The following is a 21448-nucleotide window of genomic DNA, read 5'->3' on the forward strand; positions in this document are numbered from 1 at the left end:
GAACAGACTGAGAGCTACTGTGACCCAGATTTTGGTCAGTTTTGTGTGCAAGAGACTCACTTTCTCTCTTTCATTTCTCTCTCCCACACACACACCGACCTTGTCTGAAAAAAAAAAAAACGGTGCATAAACGTTGCTAGACTTTCATCTCAGCCCCTCTAAAAATCTGCGATTAACTCAGCTGTCAGGACCCTTAAAAATGTGATTATCTCTCTTTAAATTTGCTGAGGTTAGCCGTTTATACAGTACTTTTCTATATTATATTATATATTTTTTATATAACAAAAAAAATATATATTTGAGCCTCAACAGCTCAAATTCAGGAATGGGCCGGGTCTCCCTGAGGTTAAAATGTACTTGAGGATGACTACTAGATTAGAGAACACTATCTGGCAGGATGTAGAGGATTGTGGGTACAAGCATTTGTTCGGTATGTGGATATGTGTTTTTGATTGGCAGGTCTGATTCACTGTGATGCGTCTGCTGCTTTGTCAGGTGTGCTGTTGAGTGACAGCACATGTATTAGTGTTATCTGCTATATTCAAATATCCAGAATAGAACCCGTGACACATAATTGTTCAGCGTTTTATCCATTGCGTTTGACATACTAAAGAAGTGGCTTCTCAAGAATTGTTGTCTTTATCTAAATATCTGAGTGGTAAATGTGTTAAATTTAGATTTAGATAGCAGAAAGGGACTGAATATGTAAAAGGAACTTACATATTCAGGGCACGTCCCAAACTTAGGAAGGTGAACTGGGACTCAGTGCAGATGGCAAGGGAAAAAGAGAGCAGAGCCTGACATGTCCTGTCATTTACCCAGACGGTACGCACGCCTGTGAAAGTGAGTGTGGTTATCTGCATTTTATGTCTGAGAATAGCTGTCACGCGCTGTCAGTCGTGGAGAGGCTAGTAATGACACATATTTATCTACCCATATGTGCGTGAATGTGGGTAACATTGCATTTAAACACTTAGAATTCCATCAAAGGGGGGAGTGGTTGGAGCTGTGGCATACTGGTTAGCTCAGATACCTGTACATTGAGCCATGGCTGAGCTCATATAGGTGGTCCTGAATGCGTTTCCCCATCCCTCCTGTTTACTCTCTCTAATAATGCTAAAGTGTTCTGGGTGGGTGCTAGGTGGCCGGGTTATTATAAATGTATATCATATTTTATCATTTTTAATTTTATTTTAAATTTGTCTTATCAGTTTAAGTTAGTTTTTTTATTTATTTTTTTATGAGTGCTTACTTATACATTATTCAATCATATTAATTTTTTTTTGTTTTCTTGTGCTCCAGAGTTGTCTAGTATCAGTTTATTTCGTTTTTATTTTAGTTTGAGTATTTTAGAGCTGCCAAAGATAATGCACTAACTATGATAAAAAAAAAAAAATTCTCAACACAATCTAGTGTTATTGCTATCCTGCGACATGTTTTATGTTTATTTCAGGTGAGTTGGAAAGGTGTAGGGCCCTATTTTAACGATCGAAACACAAGTATCAAACGCGAAATGCAAGTAATTTCGGATCAGCGAATCTCGGGCGCTGTTGCTATTATACCGGTGGGATATATGACTCTTGTGCCTGATGCAAATCTAAAATGGGTTGGTCTGAAGTAGCTTCATTACTCATAGGTGTGGTTTGGGCATAACGTGTAATAAACCAATCAGAGCGTCATCTCACATTCCCTTTAACAGCATGCATCGTTCCTTGGCGGATTGCTATTATAATGGCGGATTTGCCGTCCATCCATCCATCCATCCATCCATCCATCCATCCATCCATCCATCCATCCATCCATCCATCCATCCCAGTTGTCCATCACAATTGACCCTTCACAGGGAGCTTGATTGACAGGTGATCTTACCAATCATACTTCGCCATCCGCCATTTTGTCCGACAAAGCAGTCAGGAGAGTTAGTAGATTAACATGGGAGGATTATAACTTGAAAAACGGAGTGTACTGACGCCTTTCCGCGGTTAAAACAACATTCCTTCTTATATTCATTCATGTTTATTTGATTCTATAAATGAACTAGAAGGAAGAGATGATCGGTTCACGAGCAGCTTTAACTGAGGCTCTACATCGATCTGTCAGACACATTAAAGAGCCACAAAAATGACCAATTAAAAAAATGACCAAATTTGAATGTTGAGACTTTGTTTAATATCAAAAGTAACCCAGTCTGTCCTGTCTGTCAGCGCATGTCAGTGTCCTCTCTGCTCCGCAATGTATTTTTCACCGCGTGTGAACATGGTGTGGCGTGAGAGCGATGTAGCTTGTCGGACATAGCAACAGTAACTAAAGAGGGCGGGTCTTTGCGAACGGTCAATTGTCCGTCCATCCATCCATCCATCCATCCATCCATCCATCCATCCATCCATCCATCCATCCATCCATCCATCCATCCATCCATCCATCCATCCATCCATCCATCCATCCATCCATCCTTCCATCCATCCATCCATCCATCCATCCATCCATCCATACATACATACATACATACATACAGCCATTCATCCATTACAGTTGTCCATCGCAATTGTCCATCCATCCATTGTATTCTAGGTGGTTGCCAGTTGCGAGAGTTCAAAACAGCTCTTCCCCAAGTCATCCAATGCCTTTGCAAACACCACTACTGCAATAAAGCCTCAGTGTTTGTCTGTATAGCATGTCCTGACTATTTGACCCCAGCTGGTCTGTAAACGGCAGTGTCAGCAGGGTGCCTATAAGACTGGCCGAGATGTGGTCAGAGAAGTGTGCACTAGCCCCGGCGCCCACAGCCGGCCGCAGCGCCTGGCACTGTGTGCCTGTTAGTGGTGGGTGATTTATGGGGATTAAGCAGGCTTGTTGGCAGCGTGCTACTTATGGGCATCCAATTTACTGCCTGTTTCCTCCTCCTCCTCTTGCCCTCCTTACTCTTCCACAGCTCCGTGGGTGCTGTAGTCCCTGGCATGGTGGATGATCCTTTAGACGTAGCGGGATGCACAATTCTTTCAGGAGCTTTTTATAGAGCGTCAATTAGTCTTGGAAAGCGTGAAGGAATATTCCGGATGGATTTGTAGTAGCGGCAGTTGTCCCAGTAGAAGTGGGAGGCACGGAATAGTCCTCTGCCATGATGATTTCTGTGCTCTACATGGTGTATCAAGCACCTTATGTACTAGTTTTGTCTGCTGATGTCTGTTGAAGTCCATCCCAGCTATGCAGTTTTGCTACTGATCTACTCAAAGATGGAAGCTGAAGTAATGTCAAGAGTACATAGGAGGTTTGAATAGTATGACCTTGGTAAAGAAAATCATTCTTTCCATTGTGTTATCTGCCGCTGGCTGTGCATACTGACCTGACATTGTTTCAGCAAAATGTTCCTCATTCCTCTATCTCCTTGAACTTCACTTCACTCTTTAAGCAGTTTTCACACTTGGTTTGATTGATTTGTCCAAATCTGAGTTTGATTCCACCCTCTTCCCCCTGCAGGACTCCTTCTCCTTATAGTATTTAGTCCTGAACCAAGATATGGTTACAAATACATGAGTACCATCATAGTGTTTAACAGTTTTGCTAGGCAACAATTAGCGATTGTCGTGTCAAAATGTCCACCAACCGACTAGTCAATTAGTTTAAGTCTAGGTTTTCTTTTTCTAACTTGTTTAACTATTTTTTCTTGCAGTTGTGTTGTTAAGGGCATGAATTGATATAGGCCTACAATTTCTTCAAGAAGATGTTATGCTAATCGTGTGTTACACTAGGTAAACCTTCAGTGAGAAATTGCGTCTCTAAATTAATACGCTTTAAAACACTGTAGTTCCGTTTTTTTATAGTAAGGACTTTTTATGGTTTGTGCAATAAACAAAAGTAGACGATTGTTTTGCAGATTTTTTTTTTTTTAGTGTCAAGGCATTCAAATTGCATTTTCAAGATGGTGTTAAAAATGTACATTATCTATTGTGCTTCGTCCAGATATATTTTTTACACATAAGAACCCTTAAAGGATAATTCCGGTATTTAACACCTTGAGTCTATATTGTAGTTTGTTTTGGATGAACAAGAGTGGTGGACAAATTTTTTTTGACAATGGTTCCTCTCTCGAGTTTTTGACTATAATAGAATTGGCCATGGACCCATAGTCAATGGGCATGTCCGAAAATGTCATTAAAACCGCCAATAATGTTCGTTTACAAAATTGTTAAACTCACCGAGTGGTTAGTGGTGTTCGTTGATGATTCTAAACAATATATTGTCGCAATATATGATTCCAATCCGTTTAGTTTGCTATAGTGGAACTATTTTTTCAACAATGGGATTATACAAAATGACGAATAAAACACGACAGAAACTGTATTTCGCAACACTTTTTGTTTCTGGAACATTAACGAACATCACTAACCACTCGGTGAGTTGCACAGTTTTGTAAACGAACATTATTGGCTGTTTTAATGACATTTTCGGACATGCCCATTGACTCCAATGTTAAATGGGTCCATGGCCAATTCTTTTATAGTCAAAAACTCGAGAGAGGAACCATTGTCAAAAAAATTTTGTCCACCACTCTTGTTCATCCAAAACAAACTACAATATAGACTCAAGGTGTTAAATACCGGAATTATCCTTTAAGAAACCTGCCGATGAGATGAACATGACGCAAAATCAGCCTAAATATATATATACCAGCTAATCATTCAGACAACTGACTGAGTATTCAGTTATGCTAATTTTGAGAGATTGGGTTTACTACCAAACATTAATATGAAATAAACACATCACAGTCTGCAAATATTATGCATTAATAATATGCACTTTCAAAAGTGTCAGGTCAGTATTTTTAAAAGAAGACTCTTATGGTCATCCAGGCTGGATTTATTTGATCAAAAATACAGTAAATCAGTAATATTGTGATTCACATATATATATATTTTGTAATGTAATATAGACCTGTGATGATAAAGCGGAACTTTCAGCATCATTACTTCAGTCACATGATCCTTCAGAAATCGTTATCATACAATGTACGCTGCTCTGATTTATTATTATTCTCAATGTTAAAATATTTGTGCTGCTTAGTATTTTTGTGGAAACAGTGATAACACATTTTTTTTTGTCAGAATTCTTTGATGTATTGAAAGTTCAAAAGAACAAGATTTATTTAAAATAAATATATGTTGTAACCGTGATTAATGTCTTTACTGGCACTTTTAATTTAGTTTTCGCTGATAAAAATATTAGTTTTATTCAAAAATAAAAAAATCTTACTGACCCCGAACTTGTGAATGGCATATTGTAAAGAGTTTAAGCCACACAGTACCAAAAAATCCAATATTCTATAGTAAGCAAATGAAACGTCATCATTAGTGATTCACTGTAGCAAATCAGGTTGAGTTGGATTCATACCAGTTGGAGTCCATACTGGAGTGCACATGATACTGGACTCCATTAGATGGTGTGCCGGTGCACATCCAAGTTCACGAGCAGAGTAGATATGACAGATATGAGGATATGAGCTTAATTCCTGCATCCATGGTGTGAGTTTTTCACGGTTTTGACTTTGTAAGCACATCTACTGAGTCCTGCAGAGCCGTGTTTTATCTCACCAAACATTTCACTCCATCTGCAGTCGGTTCTGAAATAAACCGATAAAGAAAAAACACGAAAGGCAACCGCAAATGATTTACTTCTCTGTCTGGTGGATTGGTCACCACTTTTCATGCGCGGTAAACTTCTCCGGCTCACCCACTTTCCTCGCATGCTCTGAATGTGTGGCGTGTCCCAGAGGAGACCTTAGCCTAGATATTCGAAATATCTCCAGCGCCTCAGGAGAATGATGCACCAAACCTCGCCGTATGTCTCGTTGAGGAAGAGAGGAGGGCAAATAACAGAAAAATATTTAGTCAGTGCCTTCATTGAGAAACTGTCATGTTTCTGATAGTTTTTTTTTTTTTTTTTTTTGCTTCATGAGAACCATTCATAGTGTTAAGAAATTACTAGAAAGTGAGGAAAAGAATAGGATGAAAAGATTGCATGTTGAAACTGCTTAGCCCATATGAGCATCAGGGATCAACGTGTCGATTGCAATTTTTTATTCTATATATATATTTTTTGCACATGTTCAATACACAAAAGGTGAAGCAAACAATGGTATTTTCCCCCTGAAAGTGACAATATGACATTCACAGATTTCCAGTGCAGGACAGTGAGCCAGCTGGTCTGAATAGTATCAAGGATTATGCGATTCCAGATGTGCGGAGGTAAAGAGAGAGGCTAATGAAAATGGAAAGAAAAAAAGGCTAGAATGGGAAAATGTTTAGTGGGGAACTCGCTCTCTCCCTCTCTCTCGGAGAGATAATGGCAGTAATTGGACTGACTCACAGCTCCTCTCTGTGTGTTTCTCTCAGATAAAGAGCGCCGTGTGAATCTCTGCTGCTCTGCGACATGCTCTCTCCATTCGGAATTAAATGTTCTGCACACAATGTGCGGCGCGTGGCCAGGCGGTGGCTGGAGCTGGAAATGAAATGGCTGTTTAAATCCCCTCAGCGGCGGCTTATAGTGGCCACTACCCCGGCCTGCGGAGCGGAGTCCGGGACTTTAGAGGCTTTTTGCAGACTAGCCTCTTAAAGCTACTGCGCTCAGAACTGATGTGTTTGGGCTTTAACGTCGCAATACATTTAGTTTTTTTTTTTTTATGTGGGGCAGACTAATTCCACTGATTTACTGGTATTAAAGCTTTACATTTCAGATGTGGAATTGGAAATGAGCTTTTAAATCACATCCAAAATACTCCATATCTACACTGCAAGTAAATCTGATACTACCACATATCTTTAAAGGGATAGTTCCCCCAAAAATGACAATAGCGTCATAATTTACTCGCTGTCATGGCGTTCCAAATATGTATGACTTTTTATATTATATATTTATTTTATATATCATATATATATATTATTTTTTTTGTATATATAAAATATGTATATATCGTTTTTATTTTAGTACTTAAACTTTGTTTATAAAAATGAGAAATTAAATAAAATAAGTAGCTATAATTCAAGTTACTAAAAGTTTTAAACTAAAAGTAAAACCATAAAAAAAGTTTTAAAATAAAATAAATGTTAAATTATTTATGTATGTAAAAAAAAAAACAAAAAAAAAACAAATATTCTACTTAAATGTGCACAAATATTTATAAATAATTGCACATATTATATATATATATATATATATATATATATATATATATATATATATATATATATATATATATATATATATATATATATATATATATATATACAATTTATTTGATTTCAAAAATATTTTTTTATGGTTTTAGTTATTGATAATACCCCTACCACATATGGGAAAAAAAGAAGAAAAGAAAGAAGAAAAAGAGTGATACAGGTTTTTAACAACATGATTGTGAGTAAATAATAAGGGAAATTTAATTTTTGGGTGAACAATCTTTTAAAATTTAGATTTTTTTCAATAATTTTTTTTATTATTACATCAAAGAAGGCCATATACTCATGTCCTACTCTCAGGTTGCTCTGCTGTGTTATGTCTTGGAGGCATCGACTCATCCCAGTCGATAGATCTCGAGGTGTATCGATTTCTAAGTGATGCCATGTTGTTGGGTCGGCCTGCCTGAGCAGTTAGCGACGGTCCCTGTGGTCTCTTCTTCATCTGATAGCTGTTGTGGGGCAGAGCTGGGTTTGATCTGCTGATGGCTCTGGCACCTGCAGTGATGCTACAGTGCCACTGAGGCCAATTAACACATGAAAGGTGCTTCCCACCACCCGAGAGCAAGTGAAGAGGTGCACGGGAAAAAGAGCTGGCATTGTTTGCTCATGCAATGACAAGGTGAGAGGCGAAAGAGAAGGCAGAGAGAGCTGATGAAACAATTTAGTGCTTCCTCCTGCCTGCGGAGAGCGGAAACACTGCGAGAAAACAAGCCAAATCCTCCTTCAGAAAGAGCGATGTCACACTGTGGAACATTATTAACATCAATAGTAGCCTATTAACATTTTCTGCAAGTTGTCATCTAAAGGGCTTTTAGTAGACATTTGGCCGTCTAAAGATTTGAACTCTAGTTTATTTCAGACTTAGATATGTTATTTTGTGAGAAAAAAAGTGTCGATTTGTAACATCTTTGTTTATCGCTGGTTTTAGTGCTTAAAGTGTGTGATATTTCCATGTTATTTTTTATTTTTTTTTAATCCCAATGTACTATATAGAGGAGTTAGACTATACTTTATTGTCCGTTTCAGTAAATTTGTCTTGGACTCAAAGCTGCATTAACACACACACACACACACACACACACACACACACACACACACACACACACACACACACACACACACACACACACACACACACACACACACATTAGGGGTGTAACAATATATCGTGTCTCAATATACAAAAATGCTAAAATATGTATCATGGATGATAGTGACTATGTATTGTGGATAGTTCACCCAAATAAAAATAACTGTGTGAGAAAAAAATTAAAGTTACGTTAAGCTACATTAAACTACTATATATAATGTTGAATACAATGTATAATAATGCAATTGGGGAATATTTGTGGGTCCTGATAACGCCAAATGTTTTATGTTACCGGTAGAAACTGTATCTGTACTGCAAATTCGTCTAAAATTATTCTGTATTTTCAGTTTCAGAACCATGAATATTTTTTGTGTCACCATTGTCCTGTGCTTTGGGTTTCCAGCACCAAGTCCAAGCCTATTCATTTACCCCCACAATCTAATACCAAATTTTGCATTTTAGTCAACATACATTTTTTTGTTAACCATTTATCATATGTATCATAGGTATGGCAATAATATTGTACCGTGAGTTCAGTATCGTGATATGTATCGAATCGTGACATGAGGCTATTGTTACACCCCTAATATATATAAGGGTTAAGGACAAATACTGTTAACCAAGATCAAGAAAACAAAATACTATATGTATATGAAATATATATGCTCATCATAGATTTCAAGTCATCGTATGCATTAATTGCATTTGTATGGTATTTCTGTATGGTAAATTCAAATGGACTTCCCAATGCTGTGGATCCATCAAATTATGCCACAACACTTAGGTTAAATGAATTGAAAATGTCTTTTATCTGTTGCCTTGCAGCCCTCGCTGGGAGTGAATGAGATGCCGTGTCGAGGCTAGAGGCAGCGGTGGACTGTTCCCGAGTCAGTGGAAAGCCCCTCTAGATGAGCCAGTCACAGCCACCCAGCTGCACGGTAAAGGAATAAGGATTTAATATGTCAACAGAGGCCGAGCTCCAGCCTGCTGCCAGACCCAGCGTCAGAAAGGATTCCAAGAGGAGAGGTACGAGGCCCTCATACGGGCGCATGTGTAAACAGACAAACACACACTCACGCCCGGGGGTTTGTTCAGTCTGTGGGGGTCGGCTTTAAAATCACAGGCATACTGTGCGGGTTCTACACACACAAACAATCACACATGCACAAAACCACAGTGCCTCAAATACAGAATGGATTGGAAGGTTCGCTGACCGGATGGATGGATGGATGGATGGATGGATGGATGGATGGATGGATGGATGGATGGATGGATGGATGGATGGATGGATGGATGGATGGATGGATGGATGGATGGATGGATGGATGGATGGATGGATGGATGGATGGATGGATGGATAGATAGATAGATAGATAGATAGATAGATAGATAGATAGATAGATAGATAGATAGATAGATAGATAGATAGATAGATAGATAGATAGATAGATAGATAGATAGATAGATAGATATGCTGTGGTTCACACAGTAACAGGTACTCAGACAGATGTTTGGGGATGGGACCAGTGCCAAGAGGCCTGTCGGTCATTGTATGGGCAGTGTATAGAGGGGACAGGCTGTTGCCTCTCTTGTTAAGAGTCTTGTTGCACTGTCCTCTTGTGATGTACCACCTGTTCCTTAGCGGCCACACAATGGCGTTTTGTGCCAGGCCGTGAGCCCATGAGACCGTAGCGGCACAGCTGAGGGGCGAAGTGACACCAGATGTCCCATAGAGCTAGGAAATGGAGAGCAAACAGTGAAATCTGACTTCTACATTGCCTTGTGTCTAAGAACAAGTCTACAACTTCTCATTTCTTTTAAAGATCTAGATATTCACATAACGTCATCTTTGGGGGTGTTTATGTGTCCTTGCGTTCAGAAATAACTCGAAGCACAACACAATGCATTTATATTTATTGTTAAATAAATTCTTTATTTGTTTATTCATTTCAAAAATTAATTGAAATATTCACAAAGCATATAATGATGTATATATCATTTCATTCATTCATTCTTGATCATGTGAATTTCACAATAAATTGAAACATTCACAAAGAATGTTATATTTAGTTAGTTTGTGAATGTGAAAATAAATCGAAACTCACAAAGCATATGAAATTTAGTTAGTGAATGTCATAATAAATTGAAACATTCATAAAGCATCTTATATTTATTTATTTATTTAGTTAGTTAGTTAGTTAGTTAGTTAGTTAGTTAGTAAATGTGAAAATAAATTGAAACTCAAAAAGTAAATAATACATGGTATTATACAATACTCATAATAAATCGAAACATTCATAGAGTATATTATATTTAGTTAGTGAATGTAAATTGAAACATTCGCAAATAGTTAGTTAGTTAGTTAGTTAGTTAGTTAGTTAGTTAGTTAGTTAGTTAGTTAGTTTGTGAATGTGAAAATATATTTAAACTCACAACGCATATGAAATGTAGTTAGTGAATGTCATAATAAATTGAAACATCCACAAAGCATATTTTATTTATTTATTTAGTTAGTTAGTTAGTTAGTTAGTTAGTTATGTCATAATAAATCAAAACATTCATAAAGTATATTATATTTAGTTAGTGAATGTAAATTGAAACATTAGCAAATAATCTTATATTTAGTTAGTTAGGTAGTTAGTTAGTTAGTTAGTTAGTTAGTTAGTTAGTTAGTTAGTTAGTTAGTTAGTTAGTTAGTGAATAGGTAAATAAATATAATTTTTTCACAAAGCATATGCTATTTAGTTATTGACTGTCACAATAAATTGAAACATTCACAAAGCATCTTATAGTTTGTTAGTTAGTTAGTTAGTTAGTTAGTTAGTTAGTTAGTTAGTGAATATGAAAATAAATGTAAACTTTTACAAAGCATATGGAGACAATTGTGGTTTGTATCGAAGACCTCTGTGCCAAACTTGAAACGCTTCTCACTGGATCTCACACTGTTTAGCGGTCAGCGTAAATGCTCGCGTCTATTGGGCAGAGCTAATAAATGCTCCATGCGGGACAGTTCAAACGAGCAGTGTTCTCTGCGTTTGGTGCGTTTAAGGTTTCTCAAACGTAACAGAAGTTTGGCACTGACGGGATTACAGTTTCACCTGGCCTAGAATCGACTGCTGTCACCTTGTGTTGACATTGTGCAACTTCATGATTTGCATGGCGGGCCGCATATAATATGTTTTAATATTCAAGCTGTGGGCCGTTTGAAATTCATCCCCGGGGCGGACTTTGGACACCACTGCTTAAAGTGTTCATCATTTTAGTTATAAGTTTCACAGATACAGAAATGATACACTTAAGTAAAGTCAACAGGAGGATCCATCTGATTCCTTTCATTCTTATACTGCTTCAAATAGTCTTGAGACCATGTTTTATGGTCAGAGCAGATATATGAAACAACAGTGAAAGACTAGATTGTTAACCTTTCTGTTTTTATCCTGTAGCAAACAAAAACAGATATAATTACGCCTCTGAGGACATGCACACAAAAATGCTTTTCAATTGCATTGCCTTGAATATTTAAGCACTAAATAGAGCTTTTTCTCAACCAGTCAACAGTGACAAACAACATCCACCTGTCTCTTCGCCATCTTCATAACAAGCCTGACCTGCATCTCTGTTCCCTATGGTATGGATGTAATTGCTCCTGCTGTCTTTTCCACTAGAAACCATTTGAGCGGGACAAACTATTGAGAATCTGTCTTTTTATGACCACAACACACCAGTAATCTGTTACCAATGACACTGACCTTCCCTTCCCTATGGGAACCGGTTTAATATGACCTACAGCAAGTGGTTAATGACAGCCTTCTTCTCGTTCTAAGAAATGATCTGATCCTCCTACTAGCTGCTCTCTCCATACTGTACGTGCCGTACCCATAATGCAACAGTGGCCAGTAGTGGAGAATGTGGAGAATCATTGAAATGGCCATATGTACAATCTATCATCTATTTTTACAGTATTATTTGAAGTATTTTAACACTGTGAACAGTTGTACAATTTATTTTGTGATTTTTATTTATTTATTTATATTTGTGTAAATAGTTTGGTTTATTTTTAAGTATTTTAAAGAAATAATAAAGTAAAAAATATGTCACCATTTACTCATGTTGTTCCAAACCTGTACGCATTTTATTTATTTATTTAAAAAAAAAAAACTGTTGGTAAACAAACAGTTTTGTCCATTGTATGGATTTAAATAAAAAATACAATCCAAGTGATAGGGAGCCAAAAATTGTCGGTCACCAACATTTTTCTAAATATATTTTATGTTCTGCAGAGAAAAAAAAGGTCCCACTTTATATTAAGTGGCTTTAAGTACTATGTACTTACATTAAAATTAACTATTTGATACAATGGACTTATTGTGTACATACATGTTTTTACATTGTACTTATATTTTTTAAATACCTGCATGTAATTACAGTTGTAATTAATGTATGTAATAACATTTGTAATTACACTGTTGACCCTTCCCTTATACCTTAACCCACCCTTATACCTACCCATACCTGTCCCTAACCTTACCCGTATCACACCTCAATAGCAGCAAAAGTGTTTTACAATACAACATGAACACAATAAGTACATTGTACTTATTTTTCGATGTAAGTACTTAGTACTTAAAGCCACTTAATATAAAGTGGGACCAAAATGTTCAACAAAAGTATGCAAGGTGAAAGAAAATCTGTCCTAAACAACATGAAATACATGTTTACTTTTAACATGGATATTATATGACTTGATCCCAAATTTAATTCAGTTCAATGTAAGGTCGCCACTTGATGTCCATTGTAAAATGTGGTTCCTGAAGAAAAAATCAGTTGAAAAGCAATGCCTTTGACAATGAAGACCACCCACAATCACACTGAAGTCTCGGGATTACATCGGCATAATGACATTGGTGCAAACACACGCTGAGGTTTTAAACATGCCGCTAAATTAATTGAGGAATAATGAAGCAGGGTTTTACGTGTAGTCGGGTCCCGGAGGTCCACAGAGGGAGAGCATAATAATAAGGAGAGAGAATACACGTACGCACGAGCATACACACACACACACACACACACACACACGTGTGTGAGAGTAAGTGCTCTTGGGGCAAGGTGTAATGAATATCAATGTCATTAGGGCACATTAGAACACCGCAACTAATAAATAAAGCATTCACTGCAGTGTTGATGAGCTCATCCCAGCTGCATTATCCCCCTTTCACTCCCAGTCCTTATATTTTCTAATTAATAACATAAATAGAAGTGAATTAAGCCCTTTATTTAACCTCAGCTATTGAGGAAGTGACAAGCGGCTAATGTGAAGTGTTATGTGTGTGTGTTTTCGTGTTCCTGAAAATGGTACTGTAAAAATCACAAGATAAAATAGTCTATTCAGAATCATACTGTGAAATCGAAGCAGGCTAGGACATTTTCTTTGGTAACACTTTGTTTCACAGTGTCCTCGTTACATATGTTACATGCACTTACTATAGTTATAACAATAAATTAGGCATAATTACAAGCAACTTTCCCTAAACCAAAGCCTAACCCTATTGTAATGTTTTTAATTAATATTACTCAGTACTAAGATGTATGATAACACTGTAACAAGGGCACCTTAAAATAAAGTGTACTATGGTAGAAATAGTAAATATGGTAAAAAAATATATATATTTCAAAACAAGAAACTTTTAGTAAAAACAAAACAGCAACTAATTTAAAAAAAAGTATAAAATAAAAACAATGGTAATTCTTAAGGCATACTATGCTTATGCATTATTTTTTTCAGACAAATCAGGAATGAAAAAAAATAATTTTTGGGTAAGGTGTTAAATCAAGCAAAACATACTAAGACTAATGAGTACCTTAAATGCTTGAATTTAATATGCAAATGTAATTTAACATCAAGGTACAGTTGGGCAAGTGAACAGAACGTTAAAATATTTTCTGGCGCCAATGTGTGCACATTAAAACCGGTAAAACTGTAAACTGCTATAAACTTCTATAAAACAGAAAAGTGGTCACATATTTAGCAAAATCTACGAATAGTCATAATTTATTCACGATGCAATGCATGCTGGGAAACTAAGCACTGGCACATCAAACTATTACAGTTAATCTGTAAATATACAAAATGCTACTGTAATAAAAACAAAGTCAAAAATCTCAGTATGTCACAGTATTTAACAGTAAGTCACAGTAAGTCTCAGTATATAATTCACATTTAATAATAATAGATGTAGAACGATTACAGTAAAAATGAAACCTGAAGTACAGCAGGAATACACTGTATGTAGATTTAGTAATTAAGGTGTATAAAACATGTTAACCGGTTAAAACCTGTGTGAATATGAACACTGAAAAAGGATTAGAGAAGAAAAAAAGCGGGAGGAAAAAGAGTTTGCTTTCATAACACGATGATTGCTGTTATTGTGTTCACGATCTTGTCAAGATCTTCGATTGAAGGTATTTGAGAGTATGAAAGCAAACTGCAATTTCACATATATGCCTCTAAGATGCAACTATTGTTATCAGAAGCGGCAGGCGGAACGTTTTCTCTATTGTATTTTTGAAGAAGTTGTCAGATTCACAATACACTTCCTGTCAAACAAGAGCTTTGATGGTAGGCATACATGTAAGAGCACACATTTTAAAACGTATAGTGTATAGTGTCAGTGAGTGTTGTGGTATTGTTCGATAGAGATACCGTAATCACCAGAACCAAGGGTTTAATTGATTTGGTTCTGCTGTTTTCCTGGACTGCTCTTTTGTTGAAGATGTGGATCACTGTCAGGGTTGACATGCTGGGGTTTATTACGCTCTGAGACTGATCATTAAGCTGTCCAGATCTCTGTCTCTCTTCCATATTAACATCTCTCATTCCATCTTTTTATCCAGAATTCCTTCTTTTTTTTTGTGTGCCTCAAAATCAGCGACTGGCAGCTTTAGATGGAGGCTGATTGCCAATGGGAGGGCTATGGCAGCTTAACAGCATTTCATCAAACGTATGGAATAAGAATGAAACTGGAAAGGATTTTCAGATGAACGGAAATAGAACTGGAATAAAACCAAAGCAGATCTCTTTTCTGTGCTTCTGGTTAGCCGTCATTGGCTCAGTGCGTATATTATCTCCAGGGTTGTGCGTTATTCAGAACTAGATGGAAAATACATTTTAAATTCCCATTCAAACCCCGAATTTGAGTTTAGATAGAAAACGTGGTGCAGTAGAATTTGAATATAAAAAAGGAAAAGTGAAATGGAATGATAATCAGTGGAATTAAAGACACGGCTTTATTTTTGATTATTATTTATTATGCAATAATACAATAGAAAATTATGGGAAATATTCAACAGTTTAAAGTTGTTTTTAGAAGTATATGCTCACCAAGGCTACATTTAATTGATCGAAAATACTGTAAAGCAGTAATATGGTCAATTATTATTATAATATATAATATGTTAATATATTTTAAAATGTATTTTCTGTGATGCAAAGCTGAATTCCATTTGGATTTTACTTCTTTATAGTAAAGTACAATAATTTAATATAATTAAGTGCATTTACACACCCACCTACTGCATATACACACACACACACACACACTATAAAGCGCAAAAGAAACGACGAGCACGCAACGTAGTTACGTTGTAAATTAGTAAGTCACGAAATAAAAGTAAAATACCAATAAATGGTACGTAGTGTGTTACCTGAGAAGGATTTGCATGCAGTTTTAGTGTTCATTCTCTTCGCCAGGAGCAGTTTCATTAACAGTGTATTCAAGTGGTTTACATGGTAACTGCTGTTTCCATAACCCCACTTTATTTTCACTTTGTGTTATTTTGTATATTTTCATATGACTGTGGTGGCTCATACCAACATTGTTTTAACAAAAATTAGTTTAGGGCTGCTACTTACAGTAATAGCTTAACCTCATAGGCCTGCTGTTTATTTATCAGTAGTCATGTTCTTACAATTTATGTTTATGTTAAGTAAAGGGGGACAGTACTTGTGTGTGTCAACAATTTTTGTATTATAAAAAATAAAATAAAAATGTATTATGCTTTTACATTTTTATTTTTTGTTGTAAAAAAAATATTAGAATAGGCATATACCATGACTATAGGGAAATGTGGGTCCCATGGCCAAATGAGTTGAGCCACTGGTAGGTATAAAGCCATTTAAAACATCATTCAATCTAAATTGTGATAATCGTAATTAATAATCATAATTACAATTTTAAGGGAATAATCAACAATTATGATTTTTGTCATAATCGTGCAGCCCTGCTTTCTGTCCTGATATGATTGATTCCAGTCCCTTTTTCCGGTTTTGTCACATATTTATCATCCACCATTTTATCAAAAATGTAAGTCTGATCACTTTGATTACTGATTTGAAACAATTCATGTCTGGAATAACTTGTCCTGCACTGTCCGGAAAGTTTAGTACTTAGGGTTGGGGTGTGTTCCATTTTAGAAAGTCTACAGTGACGTTTTCCCCTTTAAAAGCTGATTAGTTGTGGCATTATGTAATCTCCTCTTCGCAGCTATAAGATTTCAGATATCATATGGTTAAAATGATGGAATTTGTGAAACAAAAAGGCTGAGTTGAAACTTGAAGTTCTGACAGGTCTCAGGAGGGAGCATATGGTGTGCGGTGATTAAGACGACGAGGAGAGATTTGGGGCCTTTTGTCACAGTGACACAGATGAAGATCTAGACCCAAATAAAGATCTTATATTAGTAATTCATACAGATACTCTGTGATATGCTTTAGAGACAGACATTCCTGAGCCTAAGGGCAAAGAGGAAGACACCAGGCTGATGAAACACTAATGAAATATTATGTCAAGCTGTCTGTGACCCAGGTAAAGTTTGAACGAATATAGGAAGTTTTCAGTTTTAATTTGTGAATTACCATAGCAGTCCTTTTTAGGCTTCATACAGAGTGGCAGGGGCGCAAAAAATTGGACATAATTAACCGGGATACCAAAATCATGCTGAGTTTATGCGAATATTTAATTTGAGCAAACATGATTTGAAAGGTTGATAGGCGTATAAAATTATGATTTGTTTTGACCATTTGGACAGTAGTTTACACTGCTGGGTATGGACTATGGACGAACGAAGTGATGGGCTTTTTTAACAGTGAATATTAATGCTGTGTTAGATGGAAAACAACTACGCAATGCAATAGCCTGCCAGCATTTCCGAGAGCAAATGGCTCTCAGCCCTCATTATGTGAGTTATTGCAGTTATTCTGCTGCATCTCCTGGCAGTATTTAGTTATGTATAATTGCTGCAGTATATAGCAAATACAACTCTACCCAAAGCAAGGAGGTCATTCAACTCAAGATAACATGCATATAACATAACAGATGGAAAGGAAACATGCAATACTTCACATTCTTTTTAGTAACATTTTCCGAAATGTCTTAACAAATGCAAAAACATTTGTATGAAACCCAGCTTTAGATTTGATTTATTTTATTTTATTTTATTTTATTTTATTTTATTTTATTTTATTTTATTTTAGCTCTGGAAATTGAATGTTCTTTTATTATACTTTGGAGAGTCTTTTTTTACCTCAATTGAGGTAAATTTTACCCTGATTGTTTCCCCCAATAAACGGCCGTTGCCGAGGTCACTTTTTGCGCTCTTTAATCAAAATGCCATTTAATTTATGTGCCATCAACACAGCCCCGAGGAAGCACGGGAAACAATTTAATTTCGTAATGTTTTATATCTTATTTCATAACCTTGACGTTTGTTTTGATTGCCCAAGATTGTCTGGGACGACCCTTCTCGAATCAATATACGTGGAATGACGTGATTGGAATTTAAAGGCACAGCAGAATTATCTAGAAATGACAAGAGCGCTACTCTTGTTAAGTGTCACTTCCTCATTCTCTCTTCTAACCTTTGTACAACCTCTGTGCAATAAAGTGTAACCATTCGGCACATTTTCAATGAGACCTTTGGCACTTGTGGTTGTATAACTGGTATGATGACACAGAAACAGGCTCATATTTTCAAGTGAAAATATTTCCCTCAGAGGCAGAGGAATCAGACAGTGTGCAGTTTCTTGTGGGGATCCTCACGCCCCGCCTCTCTCTTGTCATCGCTCCTTCACTGCTGCAATTAAGTGAAAATTTATGTGCGATTTTTCCGTCTGACGATCAGGGATAATCACGGCATATTACAGCACAGCCTGCTGAGATGGGTAAGCAAACAGAAAAACTGTGTTTGTGTGTCTTTTAATCTGAGCAATTGTTGCATTAGACTTCAGTGTGTTTAGGCATTACAATTATTATTGGTTTTATTTATTTAAGCATGTATAATATTCATCGCCTAGAGCAAAAAAGCATTTTAGACTCGTTGTTGACTAATAATTTGAATTGCTCTCAGGTTTTTAAAAATAGTTCAAATAGGTTTTTTAATTTGTCTAGGGGACTGGACATCGCAACCATATTGTCTGCTCTATTCAGAAAAGTGCCTTGACTTTTACTTAGTTATTACTGTGGGTGTCTGAGGCTTCTGTGACCCATGTTTCAGATTAGTAGCTCCATTCATCAGAAGGAAAGCCATGAAAGTCCTTTCTCTGAGCCGTCGGCATATCACAGTGACACTGTGTCTCAGATGAACTTGATTCTGGGCTGAGAAAAATCGTATTCTTTATGCTTTATGTCTGGCTAATTTATCAGTGCATGGCTGAATCTCCAGTTTGAAGAGAACGACTGAATGTCTTGGCGATTTACTATACTTCACGGTTCATCCTCACAGAGAAGCCGCCATGGATGGGTTTTACTGATAAGATCTTTATCGATTGACCAGTGAGCTGCTTTTAGTCTGTGAGGTTTGTAAGATATGGTGTGGATGTTGAAAGGGACGGCGTGGTTGTTTTGGAGAGGAGCGAATACTGGATGAAAACACGGCTTGTGTTGTGTTTGTGTGGATGAGTGTTGTAACATGATTCAGGCTGAAGATAACCTGGAACAGTCTAGAATACCTCCAAAATCTAGGTCACTCACCCTCTCTCACACACACGCACACGATAAACCCTAGAGCTGTCCATGACCAGAGGCGAGATTCCCTCTGGGTATTTGTTCAAAACACACTATCACACAGAGAAGGAGAGCCAGAAAATGTCATGTTTAGCATGTTTAGGCATCACGTATGCCCCAAACATGAAGACTATTCCAATGACTATTCCAATGCCTTCTAAAAAAACTTTTGCATATTTATATTCAGTATTGTTCTTTCAGGAGAAAGCAGTCTCAAGCCCCGATCACACCAAACACGTTTTTCAGGTTCGAAAACGCGAGGTGCACAGCACTGCCCCGTTCACACAGAACTAGCAGTGCACTGCATTTTTTTTATGTTGCAAGGTAACCACCAAAACAGTCCTCCTGTTGACCTCCTGTCAGTCAAGTAAACGACAAATCAGCCTTTTATTAACTTTAGTTAATTTCTGTTAACATTGTGGTAGTTACGGTTCGTGAAGTCGTTAAGCTCTTGGTAACCCACAAGTTTATCCTCCATCATCGCTCTCTCCGGGCGTTCAAAGAAGATTATAAATCAACCCAGGCTCATTGGAAAACAGGCTCATTCTGCACAATACTGGGTTGTTTCTTGTGAGTTTCACGACCCTTTCAAAATGAAAGATCCAGTGGGTTGTGCTAAAAGTGCTTTCATTTGAACCTAAATGATGAAGGTGAATCTAGCAACATTTCATTACATTGGTTGTTGTACAGTATCACGGCTGTTCAGAAATGAAATGTCCGGTGAGTGGCACTAAAAGGTAAATGCTCTATCGTGTTCGAAAATAACATACCACTTACTCAGTCTAAACCCTACCCTAAAGCAAACCGATAGTGTTAACAAAAGCAAAACTTTACTTGTGGTAAAATCACATTTACTGAAGGCGTTCCTGTCAGATCAGCTCAATTCTACAAGTCTTTGAGCTTGTGTTTCACAGGACTTGTACCTGAGCGCTCCACATCGTAAGTGCAGTGCAAGAGTTATTAAGCAAGTTTACTGCGAAATGTACAAATCATGCACTGTGTTAAAAGTGTTTTGGGGTTCTGCAGGGAACTGTACAAAAAATAAGTCTTATTTATTGATAATCTGACCTGTATTCATATTTGTGTGAAAAAGAATAAAAGTTTGTTGGTGTTTTTCAAGTCAAGATGTACATCTGGGGCCTATATACCATGAAGCCGGTTTAGGTGGCTAGCCAGGTACAGTTTGTGCCAACCCTGGGTTTTTGGCACCATGAAAGTGGTTTGGCTTTTAGCAGTGTTCATCGCCAAAATAGTAACTTACACTCCACGGCTAACCTGGTCCGGGTCAGGTTATGTTCCAGGTAAGAGGTTGCAGACCGAACTTGGACCAATCAGCTGTAAGAAAAGTGACACATGTCTGATGAGATGAAGTCACTCCACCTGTTTCTACTCCAAATTAAAGGTCACTACATAGCAAATGATTTTTAAAGACAAAATTTTGGCTTATTTAGAATAATACAATTGTTTGATTTAATATTTGTGTAATTATTATACCCTTAATCAATCACATATGTACAATTTTAGTTCATCAATTATTATTATGCAGAGTTTAAATTAATAAATATATAAATACGCTTTAGAATCAATAGATAAAGCTATAAAATGACTACATGGGAGCTTAAATGTTAAAATCTCTATACCTTTATCAACTGTATTAACTAACTTCACAACTTTTACTTGCACTGATATACAGTAGCGAGACTTTCTTTTAGTTGTCCTTTTTCATAGACAGCTATTTTCTTCTTGTTTAAATTCTTAATATTTTAATAGTATATATATATATATATATGTGTGAATTGCGCTGCGTCTGTCGCACGAAATTAATCACAGTTTGACTCTTTCTCAGCATGTGATTGGCTGTTGGCTACTGATGTCACACCTAAACTCCTAAACTCAGGATCATAGCCTGAGTTGACAGAGAAAGTTGATGATCAGCATCATGGTACCAACAAAGCCTGGTTGGATTGGTTTGGTTTTGTCAATTCAAAACTAATCCTGTAACCCTGAGTTTGTTCAACTAACGTCATGGTACCAGCCCCAGTTCTACAAATGCACATACAAAACATATGCGC

General features: G+C 36.8%; 1 protein-coding gene across 11 annotated transcripts in view; it reads left to right on the plus strand.

Moving 5' to 3' along the window:
- dab1a (DAB adaptor protein 1a) overlaps positions 1-21448 on the plus strand; it is a 410132-nt gene that overhangs the window by 302485 nt on the left and 86199 nt on the right. For all 11 annotated transcript variants that reach the window (XM_079584679.1, XM_079584680.1, XM_079584681.1 and 8 more), the window contains one exon: positions 9145-9345. In XM_079584679.1, the coding sequence (XP_079440805.1) occupies positions 9279-9345 (67 nt within the window). In that variant the 5' untranslated portion in view covers positions 9145-9278. The remainder of the gene's footprint in view (positions 1-9144; positions 9346-21448) is intronic.

Source organism: Phoxinus phoxinus (genome assembly GCF_949152265.1).
Source record: "Phoxinus phoxinus genome assembly, chromosome: 16".
In the NCBI taxonomy this organism is placed as follows: Eukaryota; Metazoa; Chordata; class Actinopteri; order Cypriniformes; family Leuciscidae; genus Phoxinus; species Phoxinus phoxinus.